The sequence below is a fragment of the Anomaloglossus baeobatrachus genome, chromosome 7 (assembly GCF_048569485.1).
Source record: "Anomaloglossus baeobatrachus isolate aAnoBae1 chromosome 7, aAnoBae1.hap1, whole genome shotgun sequence".
In the NCBI taxonomy this organism is placed as follows: domain Eukaryota; kingdom Metazoa; phylum Chordata; class Amphibia; order Anura; family Aromobatidae; genus Anomaloglossus; species Anomaloglossus baeobatrachus.
This window is the reverse complement of record NC_134359.1, coordinates 22,819,690-22,842,189: the sequence shown is the minus strand read 5'-3', so window position 1 is coordinate 22,842,189 and position 22,500 is coordinate 22,819,690. Positions and strand designations below refer to the sequence as shown.

At 41.0% G+C, this 22,500-nt stretch overlaps 1 protein-coding gene across 9 annotated transcripts in view; it reads right to left on the bottom strand.

Annotated features, from left to right (window-relative positions):
- R3HDM1 (R3H domain containing 1) overlaps positions 1-22,500 on the bottom strand; it is a 132,134-nt gene that overhangs the window by 5,901 nt on the left and 103,733 nt on the right. For 6 of the 9 annotated variants that reach the window (XR_012724725.1, XM_075317152.1, XM_075317144.1 and 3 more), the window contains 7 exons: positions 19,837-19,938; positions 11,600-11,869; positions 11,027-11,150; positions 4,332-4,489; positions 4,062-4,213; positions 1,793-1,896; positions 1,427-1,596 (listed from right to left, as the gene is read on the bottom strand). Coding sequence is in view for 8 of the 9 variants with exons in the window: in XM_075317152.1 (XP_075173267.1) it covers positions 1,427-1,596; positions 1,793-1,896; positions 4,062-4,213; positions 4,332-4,489; positions 11,027-11,150; positions 11,600-11,869; positions 19,837-19,938 (1,080 nt within the window). In the remaining variant the exon portion in view is untranslated. The remainder of the gene's footprint in view (positions 1-1,426; positions 1,597-1,792; positions 1,897-4,061; positions 4,214-4,331; positions 4,490-11,026; positions 11,151-11,599; positions 11,870-19,836; positions 19,939-22,500) is intronic. The other 3 variants (XM_075317148.1, XM_075317151.1, XM_075317147.1) reach the window with 2 other exon arrangements.

Sequence of the window (22,500 nt, the reverse complement as noted above, 5' to 3'; positions counted from 1 at the left end):
CCAGACTGTCATCTCTAGAACGGGGGTGCCCGGCCTTCCCATCCTGCCGCCGCTGCAAATGATGGGTTCCCGTTAGCGGCTGTCAAGTGTCCGCACCAGTTTTTGGAACTCCCATGCACCGGTGGTCGCAGCACTCGCAGGACGAGGGGTCTGGGGACCACTGCTCTCCAGATGAGTGTGGGTAGGACTGCATCTATGAGACATTTATGGATAGACGTCCCCCTTAGTGTGGCACAAAGGGACATAAATGGTACCAACCAGCAGGTAGAAGTCAATCTGCTACTCGCTGTATAGATTAGGCCCTTCCGATCATTGTAAACGCTGAAACAATTAGAATATTGGAGTTGCTATCTATGAGTAAATACGCTCTGGATACGTTCAGGGTTTATTCACACAAACGTATAGTATCTATATTTTACGGTTCAAGTCACAGCCTTAACTCCGGTCTGTTGGTGTGTTTCCCTCTGTCTGTCTTTATGTTCCTTATGCGTTGTTTTAGTGCAGCAGTGGGGCTAGCATCCCTTACCTGTCCACTCACTAGCCAGGACTATTGTAGGTTCACTCAGGGTTTCAGGTTCCTGCTCAGCGACAGGTCAGGAACCAATATAGGGACTGGCTAGGAGTGCAGGGCACAGTTGCAGGTGAGTGAATGAGGTGTCCATCTTCCCGTTCACTAGCGCTAGGGTCCACCATTGTTAAAGTGTCCCCAGTGTACCCCTTGTGTTGTAAGTCATGTCGTGCGCCATATTTCCCCGTTGAGGCTGTTAGTCCAGGTAAGGAGAACAGCAGCTAAGCTGGGAATTGTGGTCGTAACATGAAACCTAAAATAAACCCGCTATACGCATGTAAATAAACCATTTGGCCTGTGCAAACGCTACTGTGGTAAAATTAACTCATTAGGTGACATGAATAGGGGCGCAAATGATGGAATGAGAATTACAGCTTGTGCCCACCACCAATTAATATTTGCTTTGAATTCCATACATAATGTTACGTGATCACTATATGTTGGTATTTGTGAGCACTATATGGCGGTAAATATGTAAGCACAGCAAAAAAATATATATATACTTTTGCAGTGCAAACTGGCGGCAGCGCTGCAAACCACTATTCATGTGGTCAAAGCTGGTCATTTAATTAGGACACCATACAATATAGCGCTTATATTTTTGCATTGCATGGCATCCTCTGGATAACTGATAGAACATCCTAAAGCATAAAGGCCGCCCTGGCTGCATATGCCAAGAGCTACAAGTTACATGGCTGGCGCCTAGTTCCAACACAAAGTATGTGGCTGGAGAAATAATACCGTAAACCTGTGCCAAACAGGAAATATTTCCAAAATGTACTGATGCAGACTCCGAAGTCACAAAAAAATGTTAAAAATCCATTGACAAGCACATGCATCCCCTCCCCCAATATTTACATGGATAGACGGATCCAGGCTCCCGTACTCGGCCGTTTTATGAGCCCTCTGGTGGTCACAATAGTATTTATTTGGCTTCCACTGAGGAGGTGAATGTGTTTGAGGTGGCGGGTTGTTAGGAACATTGAGCTGCATCATTACCATTCCACCAGGAGGGGGCGGTGCTGGTACTGTTGGAGAAAAAAAATGGAAAAAAACATCAAAAAAATAAAAAAAATAAAAATAATTAATAAAAAAAACAGCGTCACTCCTGATTATAGGCAGCGACCAATATTGCAGCTGATTCCATTCCAGTATATGGAGCTGAACTGCAATAAAAGAGGAAAAAAAACAACTTTTCTATTTCCACCCCTGCATGGTATATACCTGCACATGGAGGACCTGGCAGCGGCTGAGAGCTACACGGAGATGTCGCCCTTGGAAATTGCATCTGGTCAGACCCTGGATGCTGCATATACCCCATGGAGGAGCTGCGGAGTTGGAAATTGTGTTATATGAGCTACACGTCGTAGATTATCACAGTGCGCATCTAATATAATATATATATTAAAAATAAATATATATATATATATATATATATATATATATATATATATATAATATATATATATATACACACACATACATACTAAATATATATATATATAATATATATATTTATTTAGTATGTATGTGTGTGTATATATATATATATTATATATATATATATATATATATATATATATATATATATATATATATATATATATATATATATATATATATATATATATATATATATATATATATATATATATATATATATATATATATATACACACACACATACACACACACACACACACACACGCACGCGCACAGTCCTATGAAAAAGTTTGGGCACCCCTATTAATGTTAACCTTTTTTCTTTATAATAATTTGGGTTTTTGCTATTTCAGTTTCATATATCTAATAACTGATGGACTGAGTAATATTTCTGGATTGAAATGAGGTTTATTGTACTAACAGAAAATGTACAATCCGCATTTAAACAAAATTTGAACGGTGCAAAAGTATGGGCACCTCACCATAAAAGTGACATTAATATTTTGTAGATCCTCCTTTTGCAAAAATCACAGCCTCTAGCGCTTCCTGTAGCTTTTAATGAGTTCCTGGATGAAGGTAGATTTGACCATTCCTGTTTACAAAGCAATTCCAGTTCAGTTAAGTTTGATGGTCGCCGAGCATGGACAGCCGCTTCACATCATCCCACAGATTTTCAATGATATTCAGGTCTGGGGACTGGGATGGCCATTGCAGAACATTATAATTGTTCCTCTGCATGAATGCCTGAGTAGATTTGGAGCGGTGTTTTGGATCATTGTGTTGCTGAAATATCCATCCCCTGCGTAACTTCAACTTCGTCACTGATTCTTGCACATTATTGTCAAGAATCTGCTGATACTGAGTTGAATCCATGCGACCCTCAACTTTAACCAGATTCCCGGTGCCGGCATTGGCCACACAGCCCCAAAGCATGATGGAACCTCCACCAAATTTTACTGTGGGTAGCAAGTGCTTTTCTTGGAATGCCGTGTTTTTTTGCCGCCATGCATAACACCTTTTTGTATGACCAAACCACTCAATCTTTGTTTTATCAGTCCACGGGACCTTCTTCCAAAATGTAACTGACTTGTCCAAATGTGCTTTTGCATACCTCAGGCGACTCTGTTTGTGGCGTGCTTGCAGAAACGGCTTCTTTCGCATCACTCTCCCATACAGCTTCTCCTTGTGCAATGTGCGCTGTATTGTTAACCTATGCACAGTGACACCATCTGCAGCAAGATGAAGCTGCAGGTCTTTGGAGGTGGTCTGTGGATTGTCCTTGACTGTTCTCACCATTCTTCTTCTCTGCCTTTCTGATATCTTTCTTGGCCTGACACTTCTGGGCTTAACAAGAACTGTACCTGTGTTCTTCCATTCCCTTACTATGCTCCTCACAGTGGAAACTGACAGTTTAAATCTCTGAGACAACTTTTTGTACCTTCCCCTGAACAACTATGTTGGATAATCTTTGTTTTCAGATCATTTGGGAGTTGTTTTGAGGAGCCCATGATGCCACTCTTCATAGGAGATTCAAATAGGAGAACAACTTGCAAGTGGCCACCTTAACTACCTTTTCTCATGATTGGATTCACCTGCCTATGAAGTGCAAAGCTTAATGAGGTTACAAAACCAATTTAGTGCTTTAGCAAGTCTGTAAAAAGTAGTTAGGAGTGTTCAAATCAAGAAATTCATAAGGGTGCCCATACTTTTGCACTGGTCAAATTTTGTTTAAATGCGGATTGCACATTTTCTGTTAGTACAATAAACCTCATTTCAATCCAGAAATATTACTGAGTCCATCAGTTATTAGATATATGAAACTGAAATAGCAAAAACCCAAATTGTTATAAAGAAAAAAGGTTAACATACATTAATAGGGGTGCCCAAACTTTTACATATGACTGATATATATATATATAGATATATATATATACATATATATATATATATTATATATATATATATATATATATATACACATACATACATACATACATACATACATACATACATACACACACATATATACATACACACACACACACCGTACCTCAAGTTATTCTGCTGTCCTGGCGAGATGACACTGTAGTAGACTGGCATCCCCGTGGTCGGTAATGGCCCCTGGTGGGACTGGTTAGGAATGAGCACCTGTTGGTGATATGGCTGTTGTGGCACCGACTGGGAGCCTTGCCGAACCGGAACCTAAGAAAACAAGTCCGTCAGGTTATGACACTGTATAAAGCCGCCATCTGGCAATGGAGCACAGGTATAGCAGGTTACGTTCTACGCACAGGCTTTATCTCAGCCATACTGGCACTACCTGGTATGAGGGCACTGAGGAGTACTGCACCATGACACCTTGGATAGGATTGGCAATGTTGCCATGTTGCCCACTGACCAACGTCTGATTCTGGGGCTGCTGCACATTGACCATGCCTTGGTAGGTCGGCTGCTGGCTGGGCATTACTGCAGGGTAAGCTGGAACGTAAAAAGGAAAACCTGGTCATCGATACAGTCCAAGAGGTCAGAGGCCACATCACCACACGGTTCAAAACCTAACTCCTTAAAGGGATTGTCCAGAATTAAAGACTCATGACTGCAAATGAATACAGCGCCACTCCTGACCATAGGTGGCGTTATGGAATTGCAACTCCATCCCATTGACTTTGGCACTGGATTTAGAAGTAAGACACCCACAATGGTTTTCTAACCTTACACAACTACTTTTTTTTCCTTGCATTGTAAAAGCTAATTTACGTTTTTTGCAGGACCGGTCATTTCTATAGTCATTATTTTAGACAACATACATAAGGTATCTTAAAGGGGTTGTCCAGGATTGTGCCGTAATTCTGCAGTCAATTTAAAAGCAAAAGACACAGAAAAAGAAATTGAAATTCCCCATAATTTTCAAATACTAACACAGCAAAAAGAAAGGTATTTACCTGCCCAGGCCACAGAAACTAATGTATTAAGAGGGTGCGGCAGCCCCCTTATATAGCTGGGGGCAGCAGAGGTGCAAAATACTGAGGAGACCATTACTACAACCTATCAATACATGGAGGGGGTGGGCGATCACTATTAAAACTGCACATGGATAAGACTTGTATAGGGCGCTGGTCACACAGGTACATGGGATGCACAGTGTCTGGCTTTCAGCCTCTTACCTGTAGTGACACCAATAGTATTACAGCTGTCCAGCACTATATAAGTGCACCCCACAGGACAGACACCCTAGTTTACAAGGCCAACATGGATGGGCTCGGGTGCACCCCAGAAAGACCCCATAAAATTAAAATTATATATATTATATACATACATACATATACATACATATATATATATATATATATATATATATATATATATATATATATATATATATATATATATATATATATATATATATATATATATATATATATATATATATATATATATATACATACATACATATATATACATATACACATACATATATATACACACATACATATACATACACACATACATACATACACACATACATACATACACACATACATACATACACACATACATACATACATATACACATACATACATACATATACACATACATACATATACACATACATATACATACATATATATATATATACACACATATATACATACATATACACACATACATACATATACACATACATACATATACACATACATACATATATATACACACATATATACATACATATATATATATATATATATATACATATACACATATATATACACACACACACTATTAGACATTTGAATTCTTACACCATGTCCGTAGTCTCTGGTGTTGCCTGCCATTGAAGGCGGTGGTCACCATTACATACAGTACATTTGGCCACATGCAGACTAGTCATGCTCAGCCTAGTGGGAATGTGGCTGTAAGTATGCAAATCATATACTTATGTTCAGGTGACTACCTGCTCTCTCCGGCAACACCGGTGAATCCTGACAGTGCTGCCAGGGGAAGGGTGGGTGCCTGGGCCTCAGACTTCTTAAGAGCACAATTGAAACAGATAGTATCAGTGGTGATGGTGGAGCTGAAGCTCCATGTCAGTGCACATCCTCCGGACTTCTGGCAGGCGACACTTTGAACAGTATTGCCATCAACATGATGCAGATATGGATGGACCCTGTGGTGGAGCAGGAAAATAGGGAGCTATGGGCTCCACCACTTTTTGTCACGACAAAGGTGGCCAAATAATGAAATTGCATTGTGCAGTCTTAGGGGTACTTTGCACGCTGCGACATCGCTAGCACGATAGTACCCACCCCCGTCGCACATGTGATATGTGGTGATTGCTGCCGTAGTGAACATTATCGCTACGGCAGCTTCACACGCACTTACCTGCTCGGCGACGTCGCTGTGACTGCCGAACAATCCCTCCAAGGGGGAGGTGCGTTCGGCGTCACAGCGACATCACTAATCGTCCGGCCAATAGAAGCGAAGGGGCGGAGATGAGCGAGACATAACATCCCGCTCACCTCCTTCCTTCCGCATAGCCGGTGGAGGCAGGTAAGGAGATGTTCCTCGCTCCTGCGGCTTCATACACAGCGATGTGTGCTGCCTCAGGAGCGAGGAACAACATCGTATCTCCTATTGGTGAGACATTAGGAAAATGACCGACACTACACAGATCTCGGATTTTCGACGCTTTTGCAATCGTTTATCGGCGCATCTAGGAATTACACGTTGCGATGTCGCTACCGGCGCCGGATGTGCGTCACTAACGACGTGACCTTGACAATATTTCAGAAGCGATGTCGCAACGTGTAAAGCCCCCCTTAGTCTTAGTGCAGGAGAGACTAGGATTGAGTCTACTGGTTTAGGCAAGTATGAACCTTTTATGGTGGAGAGTTTTGGTATAAAAGATGCTTTACCACTTCTTGAGTGGACACTCAATTTTTAAGGGGCATTAAGGTTTTCAAAAAGGGGACGCTTATTATTAGGGAGATATAGTGGGCACTAGTACTTTATTAGGGGGCACACCAATTGCTATGCCACTGATCGGGGGGGAGGGGGTCCAATCCTGGCTTTTCTAGAGCTGACGTATCAAGGTACAGGTACAGGTGTCATCCCCATGAGATCACCTTGACATACACTACAGCATCGTGCAGATAGTTCCAATGAAGACCTACATGTATGTCATTTTACGCTATGGCGGTAATACCAAGAGCATAGACTGCTCCACCACTGCAGTTATTATGGGGCCCATTGTTGCACCCACCAATGCGGATAGCAAGGATACCTTGTACAATGACTGCAGATCTTGTAAGACATTGCGTGGACTTAGCCTTTGACTACCAGCAGCCCGAAGTCCAACCTTCCCAAATCCAATTGTGTATGGAGCGCCACAATAACAGATCAGTAAAAATCTCCTGTTATGTTTAATTCTCCGTCTGAGCCTTTTTGAAGAACAAACGCTCCCCGCCGCGCATCAACAGAGGCTCTCGCTTCAAGTAACGCTCCCTGTACAGCGGCGCGTGACATGAGAGCCGAGCGCTCAGCGCCACAATACAAGAGAATTTAATTTACATTTCAATAATAGCATAAAAGGAGTTCAGCAATAATAGGGCCGCTGCCGCCTGAACAATGGGCCGAACAGGAACATTTACCGCCGCATTCAATGACTTCTCCGCTAAATGCCGAACTATAATTGTAAGACGATTGTAAAAGGTGTCCAAAAAGGCGTAAATAACACGAAAGTCATCTACATAACAAGGGTAAGTTACATTTCCCTCATTTACATCTGAACAGAGGAGCGCAGACAATGAAGGTGCGACAAAAGTGAGGGTCAGACCCACACTCGTGACCACTGCACACGCTCACCCTATAGAGAATGAATGGAGCGGCGATCGTACATGAGAACTGCTACTCCATCCTAAGGGGAAATAAAAGCGCCCCCTACTGACGAACAGAGGACAAACCAACGTCAATCAATAAGCCATCACCTATTCAATATGAAAACTTAACAACGTTTCAACCCTAAACCAGGGTCTTCATCAGGTACCTGAAGAGCCTGAAAATTTCTTTCGTTTCTTAACAAATTTTCTGCTGCAAATCAACATTAGCTGCATGTAAGACTATGAACACAAGAAGCAGGACTCTATATTCCAAAGGTTCAGCTAACTTTGACAAGTACAAAATAAGGCAGGATAATGAAATTTAAGAAAACAAATTTTGCAAAATTTAGTAATCTTCATAAATGGTTAAGGGTTATCGGGCGCTGCTCACTTAGCCACTGGGAGTGAATGGTATCAAGAACTTTGTATCTAGTGATGAGTGAGCACTACCATGCTCTGGTCTCGTAATGAGTAGTTGGATGCTCGGATGGGCATCTTCCGAAAAATGGAGGAGTTTTCCATTGACTTCCATTATATTTGATACACGAGTCGAGCCCATCTGACTGCTTGTTATGGGTCCTGAGCACCCGTGCATGGTAGTGCTCGCTCATCACTAATTAAAAATGCCAAACATGGTAGTGCTCAATCACTAGTTACGAGTACTGAGCACCCGTGCATGGTAGTGCTCAATCACTAGTTACAAGTACTTAGCACCTGAGCATGGTAGTGCTCACTCATCACTAGTTACAAGTACTGAGCACCGGAGCATGGTAGTGCCCGCTCATCACTAGTTACCAGTACAGAGCACCCAAGCATGGTAGTGCTCGCTCATCACTAGTTACCAGTACTGAGCACCCGAGCATGGTAGTGCCCACTCATCACTAGTTACCAGTACAGAGCACCCGAGCATGGTAGTGCCCGCTCATCACTAGTTACCAGTACCGAGCACCCGAGCATGGTAGTGCCCGCTCATCACTAGTTACTAGTACTGAGCACCCGAGCATGGTAGTGCCCACTCATCACTAGTTACTACTATTGAGCACCCGAGCATAGTAGTGCTCGCTCATCACTAGTTACAAGTACTGAGCACCGGAGCATGGTAGTGCTCGCTCATCACTAGTTACTAGTACTGAGCACCCGAGCATAGTAGTGCTCGCTCATCACTAGTTACAAGTACTGAGCACCCGAGCATGGTAGTGCCCTCTCATCACTAGTTACTAGTACTGAGCACCCGAGCATAGTAGTGCTCGCTCATCACTAGTTACAAGTACTGAGCACCGGAGCATGGTAGTGCTCGCTCATCACTAGTTACTAGTACTGAGCACCTGAGCATGGTAGTGCCCGCTCATCACTAGTTACCAGTACTGAGCACCCGAGCATGGTAGTGCCCGCTCATCACTAGTTACGAGTACTGAGCACCTGAGCATGGTAGTGCCCGCTCATCACTAGTTACCAGTACTGAGCACCCGAGCATGGTAGTGCCCGCTCATCACTAGTTACGAGTACTGAGTACCTGAGCATGGTAGTGCCCGCTCATCACTAGTTACCAGTACTGAGCACCCGAGCATGGTAGTGCCCGCTCATCACTAGTTACGAGTACTGAGCACCTGAGCATGGTAGTGCCCGCTCATCACTAGTTACCAGTACTGAGCACCCGAGCATGGTAGTGCCCGCTCATCACTAGTTACCAGTACTGAGCACCCGAGCATGGTAGTGCCCGCTCATCACTAGTTACCAGTACTGAGCACCCGAGCATGGTAGTGCCCGCTCATCACTAGTTACGAGTACTGAGCACCCGAGCATGGTAGTGCCCGCTCATCACTAGTTACCAGTACTGAGCACCCGAGCATGGAAGTGCCCGCTCATCACTAGTAACAAGTACTGAGCACCTGAGCATGCTAGTGCTCGCTCATCACTAGTTACAAGTACTGAGCACCTGAGCATGGTAGTGCCCGCTCATCACTAGTTACGAGTACTGAGCACCTGAGCATGGTAGTGCCCGCTCATCACTAGATACGAGTACTGAGCACCTGAGCATGGTAGTGCTCACTCATCACTAGTTACCAGTACTGAGCACCCGAGCATGGTAGTGCCCGCTCATCACTAGTTACCAGTACTGAGCACCCGAGCATGGTAGTGCCCGCTCATCACTAGTTACGAGTACTGAGCACCTGAGCATGGTAGTGCTCGCTCATCACTAGTTACGAGTACTGAGCACCTGAGCATGGTACTGTCCGCTCATCACTAGTTACGAGTACTGAGCACCTGAGCATGGTAGTGCCCGCTCATCACTAGTTACGAGTACTGAGCACCTGAGCATGGTAGTGCCCGCTCATCACTAGATACGAGTACTGAGCACCTGAGCATGGTAGTGCTCACTCATCACTAGTTAAGTACCGAGCACCTGAGCATGGTAGTGCCCGCTCATCACTAGATACGAGTACTGAGCACCTGAGCATGGTACTGTCCGCTCATCACTAGTTACGAGTACTGAGCACCTGAGCATGGTAGTGCCCGCTCATCACTAGTTACGAGTACTGAGCACCTGAGCATGGTAGTGCCCGCTCATCACTAGATACGAGTACTGAGCACCTGAGCATGGTAGTGCTCACTCATCACTAGTTAAGTACCGAGCAGAGACGTATGAACGATAGACAGATTTAGCACTCATTCTGTTTACTAGGAGAGGACACATGCACGATATTTGCTGATCAGGCACGCGTTTCTGCAGGATTGAGGGGTCGTAACGTCATCGACACAAAACACATCTAATGTTGAAGTGAGCAGCGTTGGACGGCTCCAAATATCCCCTTTGACTGATAAGGGCAGAAATTAAAAGCCTATAGTGTTCTCTACACGGGTCAATTTCCGCGATTATGACCCCATTGTAGAATTGTGAGCAAAATTTAGGAAACATTGAAATTTTGGCACTGGAACCGTGGAGAAAGACGAAGTTACGAAACCAGAAATGGACCCGAAGAAGAGAAAGTGGCTGGAAAAGAGACCGGTTCACTGTGAGAAACTTAATCCCTCTCATACAGCGCCCCGGGCCCGCATCCCGCCGCTCCACGTCTAACGCACAGCCGATACAAGCGTCGGGGAAGGGAAGGTTTGCCGGATGACAAAAATACAAACCTGTTTGGTGGGCGGCTTGTGGCAGTGTTTGGTTTGGTTGCGAACTGAACTGGACTGAGGATACGGGCCGATATTGTTGGTTCGAGTGAGGATACTGGTTTGGAGCACAGTAGCAGGTTGGCATCTAGAGGGGGAAAAAAAAAAAAAAAAAATCCCAATAAAATAAAAAAAGTTAACATTTAAGCAAAATTTGACTTTTAAAGTTCCATAGTCATTCAATTATTTCCCACCCCCGTCCGACTCAATTGCCATCTTGATCATGAGCCAACATAATGCCAATATAAAAACACATTACAATTTCAGTACAGCTGCGATTTCATGATTGGAAAATGTTAACTTATGCAAAATTGAGCTAAAAATTATTTTAATGGCGCTTTTCTCCACACGGCACATTTTGCCAATATAATACAGACTCCCGCAAATGAGTCTGTTGTCACATAATAAACCTTCAAGCCCGAAACCGGATTCCGCTAATGAACACGACTTCACCATTAACAGCCGCTGGAAGCTCCTGGTGTCCTTTACTGACATCTTCCTCATTAGCACCGGAGCCGGTCCCAGAGGAGCCCGTACCTGCTGGAGAGAGGGGGGCTGGATGTATCCCTGCGGCTGGAGCACTGTAGGATTGACAGGCTGGCTGGAGGCAGAAAAGTTGGGGGGTGGCACAGACTGTCCGAGGGGCGGCGGAGGAGGGGGAGGTGGGAGCGCCATGATGTAGCCGGACTGTGCAGAAGGTTGAAGCACCACGGTGGACTGGAACATGGTCGAATGAGAATCCGAAGACTCTGCCGAAGGCTGTCTGGCAAGACTCATATGGCTAAACTGAGAGCCCAGGTTGTCTGGCTGGAATGAGGAGATCAAAAGTTAGAAACAAAAACACAAACACCATACCAACAATAATGCCGAAAATAAAGTAATATCCAAATTCCATGTGTACCATGCACTCATTGTCAATTTCTTATTCAGAAAATCCCTTCAAGGGTTATTCTCCTCTGCATAAAGGGATAGTGCTTGTAAAAACATTATTTTTTGCAATTTACTGTTTATTAAAATTTGCAGCCGTTCTTGAGATATTAACATTTTTCTTTAGTTTACAGCTCGTTGCCTAGGAGACCGACCACCGCTGCGGTCTATAGCTTGCAAGCACTGAGCTGAAGAGGCCCGGGATTAGGAAGTAAGGCTATGTGCACATGCTTATGTGACGCCCTGGACCCCAGGGGTCACAGGTTACTACACTCACCGCACACCCCCCACACTAGAAAGGTACCACCAGTCAACCACAAAGACCTGATTGCCTCCCTCAGAGTCAGACAGGCACACCAGGTGGGCGGAGTCAGGCGGAAAGACACGCCCCCCGAGGAGTCTGCTGGCCTGAGGCAGGAACACAGTAGACAGTTCAGTTGCGTACAGCAGAGTGGAGAGTAGTGAAGTACAGTTCTGCGCGGGGCCTGGGTTGGAGCCTAGGACCCCAGAACAGTCAGGCAGGCAGACGGCAGTGGCCGCCTGCAGGAGACCGGGAATACGACCGGTGGAACCCTGAGGGACCGGGACAGGGTAGCGGCCCGCCGAAACCGAACCGGGGAGCCAACAGGATACCGGAGCACCAGGCAGGGTACACAGACCCCGAACTAGGCTATAAGCCACCACCATAGTCGAATTAACTGATTGTGGTCTGGACCTCAGGGGTTCATTCCCATCAAAGTCCCGATTGAAGGCAACAGCCCAACCCGTCCAGATAAAAGCCACCGTCAGAGGCCAGAGATCCAAGGGCCAGCGCCTGTGGGCAAAAGGGGCTCCTACGACACTTACACGCCGGGGAGCGGACTACCAGTGCCAAAACCAAACACCCGCATTCCCCCGCGTGTAGCGCCAACCCCCCCCCTTACAGAGCGACGTGACCACCGGGTCTGTGAGAGGCTCGAGCCACCGACCGCAGTACGAGCACGGATCAGAGCAGCTCGGCGGCCGCAGCCGAGGCCTTACAAACCGGAGACATCAGAGTCGATATCAAAAATATATTCATTTTCTTGAAATTTCTACATATAAAAAATTAATTAATTAAATTTATCATGGCCATCATCAAAAAACATTTTAGTCCCAGTGTATTATGTGCGCACGCTGCAGTTTTGTGCCTTCAGCGAAAAAAAACACCCTCTGGCAGAAAAACTAATCCAAAATACACGTGCGTTTTTGCCGCATTTCGGTGCATTTTTGCCCATGAGTTTTGTTTTTTTTTACCGTTTTCTATGGCAAAACGCAGCTCAAAAACGCCCAAAGACTTTATATGTTGCTTCTTTTTTCTGCACCCAAAACTGCAAGGAAAAAAAAGAAGCAGCGTGTGCACAGCCTTTCTTAATTCTCATAGACTTTGCTGGGGAAGGAAATGCACGTAGTTTTGGGCAACAAACCACCCAAAAACGCAGCGTGCGCACAGGGCCTAACAGCGATCTCCAGCCATCCTGGGCGGCTTCAAAGCTGTGCAATAGAAAAGAGCTAGTCTAACAGCGGTGGTCGGTCTCCAAGGAAATGAGGCATAAGGAAAAAAAAAGAAAAAAAAAAAAAAAAAAGAAGTGTTAATATCTCAAGAACGGCTGAAAATTTTAATATGCAGTAAATTGCTTGTTTTTGCAAGCACAATCTGACCATACGGATTTATGAGGATGGGAACAACCTTTTAAACTCTTGAAATTCAAAAAGAAGCACAGTGCCTTGCCAGTCAATACAAAGGACTGGCACAAGACTTATTCCTTCCTAAGACAATATTAAGGACCAGGGGCACTCACTGCGAGTGGAAGAAAAGCGATTCCGGCAGCTAAATAGGAAAGGGTTCTTTGCAGTTAGAGCAGTCAGACTGTGGAATGCCGACCACAAGAGGTAGTAATGGCAGATACTATAACAGCTTTTATATCAGGGCTGGATGATTTCCTCAGTACACACAACATTGCTGGTTATAAATAATTTAGTGACAAAAAGGTATAATTAGTGGAGGAAAGTTTTACTAGATGGACCGGGGGCCTTTTTCAACCAATGTAACTATGGACAACCACTGGAGCCTACATTCATCACGAGAACAGGTATCCCAAGCTGGCTATGGGAACACAGTATTTTTTGCAGAGTTTTTGGAGCAGAAACGTTTTTCAGGAGTTTTACATTTTGGAAGAGGATTTGAAGAGATTTATCTTAGTTTCTGCTCCAAAATTCTCCTAAAAATACTTGTGCACACATAGCCAATTCTCTGTGTGAATAAAATGAAAATGAGCATGTGCGACCACTGCTCTATCCCATGTCTTTAGGAGCTGTGGCTGCACATGCTCAGTGCCACTCCATCTCCTGGAAGGGGGAGACTTTGGGACCTTATCCTTATCAGGATTATTGGGGGTCTGGGGTCATCTACTCACTCCCATCAGCTAACTAATTATATATTATACACACACACTAATACTCGTCCGTATATATTACATATATATATATATATATAAAATTCTATTTTTTATATATAATATATATATATATATATATATATATATATATATATATATATATATATATATATATATATATATATATATGTAAAAAATAAAATAGATATAGAGATGGATATAGATATATATATATATATATATAGATAATATATATATTTATCAGTGTGTGTTTATAATATATATATTATATATATATATATATATATATATATATATATAGATATATATATAGATATATATATAGATATATATATAGATATATATATAGATATCAGTGTGTGTTTATAATATATTTATCTTTTATATATACATATATCTATATTCTATATACACTTTATGTACTAATATATATATTATATATAAAAAATATATATATATGTTTATTAGAGTACATACACAGTGTAAATGTATTATATATACATATATACACATATGTGCACACTGTGTATGTATAATATATTAAAGAATATACTAGAAAACATACTCTATTTAAAAATTTATTTAATTTTATATCTATATATATCTATATATATCTATATATATCTATATATATCTATATATATCTATATATATATATATATATATATATCTATATATCTATTTTTAATTTTTTTTTTTAGGATAACTAGTGTTCAAGAAATTTATAATAATAAAGTTGAGTTTTATTTTTAAATATTTTTTGCACCACTGAAGTCAATGGGGAAAAATATTGCAATAATGTCACATCTTCAGTGCAAGACAGTGTAGAGAATAATCTTTTGTAATCTTTTCCTAAAAAAATATATAAATGTGTGCACATGTATATAGAAATATAACAATGACAAACACAACGAAAACATCACAGATTAAGCCACAAGCACTAAGAAAAAAAAAAAGCAAAAAAAAAAAAAAAAGCTTTTCAACTCCAAGAAAAAAAAAAAAATGGCCTTCATTCCTCCTCCCGACTTAATTAACACCTTGACAATTAAAGTAACGTTGATTCATCATCATCATTTTTTTTTTTATCTGCCATCCCAGAGGATCGCAAAAAAACAGCTTAGAGTAGCATTGTTCATACTGTATCCTGGAACAATACAGAAGACATCCCCCGAGCTCAAAAATAATTAAGAAAATAGATAATGCTGCCAGAGCGGCTTTGGACTGCGTTAGCAAAATCTCGGACAATCTATAAAAATGACAATCCAAAAAAAGGTGATTAGAGGAGCCCTGAGAGTAATTATGGGGATTTAAGATAATGAGAATTACCATGCGGTAAAATAAAAATAAATATGGAGAAAAAAAAAAAAAGCAAAGTGGTTACATAAAGAATTACAGTATATGGTGCTCTCTCCCAGATTTCACCTCATCGGCAATTATTAGACTCATATTACAACAGACTGAAGATACAGTAATATGGATGTAATTAGCAAGTCACCAGATACTGCAATCAATCTGGGATATGGATCCTAACGGGAACGATCAGAGTCTCTGGCTTATGAACACATCGTACTAATTTCTCATAAAAGGAAAAAAAAAAAAAAATGTAATATAATATAAGTGTGTGTGTGTGTGTGTGTGTGTGTGTGTGTGAGATTATATATATTATACACACACACACAAAAACTTTTAGCTCTTAATATTATTACTTTTAAGATACTAGACCTATATACAGTGCCTACAAGTAGTATTCAACCCCCTGCAGATTTAGCAGGTTTGATAGGATGCAAATAAGTTAGAGCCTGCAAACTTCAAACAAGAGCAGGATTTATTAACAGATGCATAAATCTTACAAACCAACAAGTTATGTTGCTCAGTTAAATTTTAATAAATTTTCAACATAAAAGTGTGGGTCAATTATTATTCAACCCCTAGGTTTAATATTTTGTGGAATAACCCTTGTTTGCAATTACAGCTAATAATCGTCTTTTATAAGACCTGATCAGGCCGGCAGAGGTCTCTGGAGTTATCTTGGCCCACTCCTCCATGCAGATCTTCTCCAAGTTATCTAGGTTCTTTGGGTGTCTCATGTGGACTTTAATCTTGAGCTCCTTCCACAAGTTTTCAATTGGGTTAAGGTCAGGAGACTGACTAGGCCACTGCAACACCTTGATTTTTTCCTTGGTTTTCTTGGCTGTGTGCTTTGGGTCGTTGTCTTGTTGGAAGATGAAATGACGACCCATCTTAAGATCCTTGATGGAGGAGCGGAGGTTCTTGGCCAAAATCTCCAGGTAGGCCGTGCTATCCATCTTCCCATGGATGCGGACCAGATGGCCAGGCCCCTTGGCTGAGAAACAGTCCCACAGCATGATGCTGCCACCACCATGCTTGACTGTAGGGATGGTATTCTTGGGGTCGTATGCAGTGCCATCCAGTCTCCAAACGTCACGTGTGTGGTTGGCACCAAAGATCTCGACCTTGGTCTCATCAGCCCAGAGAACCTTGAACCAGTCTGTCTCAGAGTCCTCCAAGTGATCATGAGCAAACTGTAGACGAGCCTTGACATGACGCTTTGAAAGTAAAAGGTACCTTACGGGCTCGTCTGGAACAGAGACCATTGCGGTGGAGTACGTTACTTATGGTATTGACTGAAACCAATGTCCCCACTGCCATGAGATCTTCCCGGAGCTCCTTCCTTGTTGTCCTTGGGTTAGCCTTGACTCTTCGGACAAGCCTGGCCTCGGCACGGGTGGAAACTTTCAATGGCTGTCCAGGCCGTGGAAGGCTAACAGTAGTTCCATAAGCCTTCCACTTCCGGATGATGCTCCCAACAGTGGAGACAGGTAGGCCCAACTCCTTGGAAAGGGTTTTGTACCCCTTGCCAGCCTTGTGACCCTCCACGATCTTGTCTCTGATGGCCTTGGAATGCTCCTTTGTCTTTCCCATGTTGACCAAGTATGAGTGCTGTTCACAAGTTTGGGGAGGGTCTTAATTAGTCAGAAAAGGCTGGAAAAAGAGATAATTAATCCAAACATGTGAAGCTCATTGTTCTTTGTGCCTGAACTACTTCTTAATACTTTGGGGGAACCAAACAGAATTCTTGTGGTTTGAGGGGTTGAATAATAAATGACCCTTTGAATAAACTTTTCACAATTTAAAAAAAAAATAAAAAAAGAAATGACATTCTTTTTTGCTGCATTTCACACTTCCAGGCTGATCTACAGTCCAAATGTCACAATGCCAAGTTCATTCCGAATGCGTAAACCTGCTAAATCTGCAGGGGCTTGAATACTACTTGTAGGCACTGTATCTAGGATCTTAAAACGAAAAATATCAACATCTAAAATTTAATTATGTATAATTAATTATATATATATATATATATATATATATATATATATATATATATATATATATATATATATATATATATATATAAAATATATATATATTATATATATATATATATTTATTATATATATTACACACACACACACACACACATATACATACATATATACACACACACACACACACACAATTATATATATATATATATATATATATATATATATATATATATATATATATACACACATATACACACATATACAGTATATGTATACATACACACTTTCCAGGTTAAACAAATTCCTATGTGACTTCAGACTGCCGAAACTTGGCAGCATGCAATATGCACAATGTCAGGATTCCCCTTTAATGCTAGCTTGAATGCTTATCACGTGATCACAAATATGTGATTTACATATCATGAGCCAATTTTCTGTTTGAGTATGTACACACTAATGCATAACGGAGAAGGTTTTTGAGTAATCTGCACCAATATCTCCATGACTATCCTGAAGCCAGCAAAGTCTGAGATTTCTCAAGCGCTGTGTGCACATTGCTTTTTTTTTCCTTGCAGATTTGGTGTAGAAAAAACCTGCAGCATGTCAATTGTTGCGGTGTTTTTTTTCAGTGTTTTTAAGCCCTTTCAGCCATTGACTTCATAAGAAAAAATGTACCAAAAAAACCGCATCAAACATGCAGGCGTTTTTTTGTGCATTTTTTTTCTGCCAGAAGGTGCAGATTTCATGCAGAAAATTTCTGCACTAAATCTGCAGCATGTGCACATACCCTTTCTCTCAATGTACTATCCAGAGAAGCTAGTCGGCAGGTGAACAAAGCTATGTAAATTGCTGAACCTCTAACAGCAGAATCTTAACATTGTGCATACTCCACATCTGATGTGATATTTACTATTGGTGCAACCTGCAGCTGCACAGGGACCCAAGAGTTATAGGAAAGACATTATTGGGCTGCAAAGGGCCCATATATTGCTGTAGCACAGGGGCCCTTTCCCATCTGTGCCCACCCATGATGCACACTGTCAAGATTTGGCAATCAGGAATCACACGGAGTGTCTTAGAAATTTATGTTTAGCCTGGACAACGCCCTTGCTTTTTTTTTTTTTTTATTTATTACCTGAAGTTTTGTATATATATATATATATATATATATATATATATATATATATATATATATATATATATATATATATATATATATATATATATATATATATATATATATAAAAAAAAAAAGCCGACAAACTTTGAGAATTCTTTTTGTTTCATTAAGTATTTGCACTTGAGGTGACCTGTATTGTAGATTCTTGAAATGCTCCCCCTTCCCCCTCCCCATGTTCCTTCAGGATTTTTCCCACTGCATAAAAAAAAAAAAAAAAAAATTGAAGATGCAAAAGTCTAAACAAGAAAAATCCCAAGAAACCTTTGTATATAAAATGAAAGAAAATCCCACAGCAACTAAACAATTTCACTTGATTAAAAACCCTGAAAGGAAAGGTTTATCCATGAAAGGTGGAAGCGTTCTCCTGCACCCGCCGGATGCCCTGGGTCATGAATCAATCAGCAATCATCATCCATGTATTATGCATATATAATCCATATTTCCAGTTTATCTTTTATTCCCTTCTGTACGCCTCCAATGTTATGAGAATCAATTTTTGGAGAATTATTTCTACACTTTATTGCATATTACTTCTATTCAGGTCCATAGAGGATGTATGCAGCTTAATATGGTTAGCGCCCCCTAGTGGTGGCTGAAGGCTGCTGAGATTTTTACAACTTTTACAACAATGCAACTTGTACTGAGGTCTTTCCAGGAGGTGCAGAGGACGCTGCTAAAAATAAAAAAAAATTAATAAATACAAAACATTTTTGCGGGAAATGCTACTTTCTTTGAGTTTTGCAAATGTGGAATGGCAAATAATGAAATTATAAATGAACAAAAAAAAAAAAAAAGTTTGGTTTATTTTAACTGTTAGACACAAACATATATTAGATACACACAGATCAAGAAGCACAGAGAAAATAGAGCTGAAGATAGTACCACAGTGTACTGCTGAGTGGGTGAGACTTGCAGGAGCGGGGGTGGATAAGAGACGGCTGGGTACTGAACAGGCTGCGCAGAGGACGGCAGAGACCGGATAGGCTGAAGGAGTAACAATTAAACAATCAAGGTTAATAAGAGACAAGAAGAACAGAGATGGAAACAGTTAAAACAACACTAAACAATAGGAACGTGAGAGCAAAAGTGGCACACCGGCCGTCTCTGGTGCTCCGCTAGGTCTCTGTGCATGTGGCTCCAGCCACGATATCCACATGTAGACAAAGAGAAAACATGGAGTTTTAAGGTGTAAATATTAAAAAAACATATTATAACAATTATTTAAAAATTCATAAGGAATAATAACATTCATGACACAACTGGTTCTATGTAAAGATTAAATATACTGTATTGGAGGTACGGTGGGTAGGCAAGCATGCATAACTGGAAATACACCCTTTTGTCCTGGCACACCAATATAATAGTAACCCCTAGATAGACAAATTAGCAATGTCAAAACATCAGGAGAGTAGGGGGAAGCGTGCAGGATATACATACCTAAGGCGCCAGTTACAGCAGCTTGCTGGTGGGAAGGAGACTCCACGTGGAAGACCCGACGTACGTTTCGCGATGGATTATGGTCGCTTCTTCATGGGCAAGTACCCTGACACTTGGATTATGGTCGCTTCTTCATGGGCAAGTGTCAGGGTACTTGCCCATGAAGAAATGATCATAATCCATCACGAAACGTACGTCGGGTTTTCCACGTGGAGTCTCCTTCCCACCGGCAAGCTGCTGTAACTGGCGCCTTAGGTATATCCTGCACGCTTCCCCCTACTCTCCTGATGTTTTGACATTGCTAATTTGTCTATCTAGGAGTTACTATTATATTGGTGTGCCAGGACAAAAGGCTGTATTTCCAGTTATGCATGCTTGCCTACCCACCGTACCTCCAATACAGTATATTTAATCTTTACATAGAACCATTGTGTAATGAATGTTATTATTCCTTATGAATTTTTAAATAATTGTTATAATAAAATGGTATTTTAATATTTACACCTTAAAACTCCGTGTTTTCTCTTTGTCTATATGCTAATAGGAGTTGGTATGGGGTTAACACTTTCATACAATATGGTGGTTAGCCCTACACTCTGAAATCAAAATGTGCCGCAGGTTTTTCTGTTTTATAACGATATCCACATGTGTCTGATGTAGGAGGACTGGCGGAGGACTAGGAAAGCCTCAGACCGGCAGGCGGTTGGTAAAGGGAGTATCACAACTTTTATTCTATACAGTTATACAAAGGAGCCGACCCTTTCTACAAATATGTATTTTAATTTTTTCATCTGGTATAAATGCTGCTGTTGTCCTGAATCCTGCGCCTCTCTGGTGAGGAGATATGGCCCCTACTTCCCTGTATGTAAACCGAGTCTTCATAGCCAAATGGGCGTGGTCAAAAAGATAACAAGAGTTTAAGACCATGTTTGACTTCAATAAAAAAAAAATTGCTTTATATACAGGGAAGACTGACCCATTGTAGGCACCATGCGGAAAATTTGCGGTAAAACCGCATGCGGTTTTCGGGTGCAGTTTGCTGCGTTTGTTTACCGCAAATGCGGTAATATTTCAGAGGGTGCAGAATTTTCTCAAGAAAATTCCATTTTCTAGTGTGCAAAAGGGCCTTAGCAATGGTAAAGCAAAAAAAATTAAAAAAACCCCCACCAAATTCAAAACAACAGCTGCATTTACAATCAGGTAAAAAAAATCATATCCCCATGGCAATTGAAAAAAAAAATAATTTTTATTTTAAAATTTATCTTTTTTTATAACTCGCCAGTGTTTCAAGTGTACCGCCCCAAAAAAATGTACAAAATAACTACTTAATGATAAAACAATACATCAATGTAATACAATTTAAAGAGGAAAAAAAAATGGAAGTAGATATGTTGCCTACATAAGAAAAAGTAAAAATCATATACGTAAAATTGTGGTTTTTTTTTATTTATATTAACACCAGATTTATTTTTAATGCAATAACAAAGTTTGTGTAATCTTTATTTTGTTATAATTGATGTCCCAATTAAAAACCCTACAACAATTACCCCTCAATAATTTTAGCAGCATTTTCCTTTTTTTGGGGGGGGGGAATAACTTAGATCTATTTTAATGTAACCACAAAATGTGTTTATTATTAGGTTTTTAACTGAAATGTTAAAAAAACAACATATACCCCTAAATTTTAGCTACATTGTGGGTGTTTTTCGTTTTATTTTTTTCCACCCAGATTTTTAATGTATTCACTAAATGCGTATAATAATATAATAATAATAAAAAATAATAATTATTATTATTATTTAATGTCTCAATTAAAAAAAAACCAAAAACTTACAATTACTCTCCTATGAACAAGACCTTCTGTGGAACAGAAAAATAAATTGCTGTCCTCCTCCATGTTCCCCTTGCACAAGGGTAATGTGCTCTTCAGCATTCCCCCGGTGTATTGGGTGACACGTGGAATTATTCAGATCTGAAGCTGCTGAGTGCAGTGAATTCTTCCCTTCGATGCTACAATATGTCGGGATCTACACTGACGCTTGATTTATTTTCCATAGCCTGTCACTCAGAACTGATCCGAGAAGACTGCACTCCACGCCTGCCTGAGCC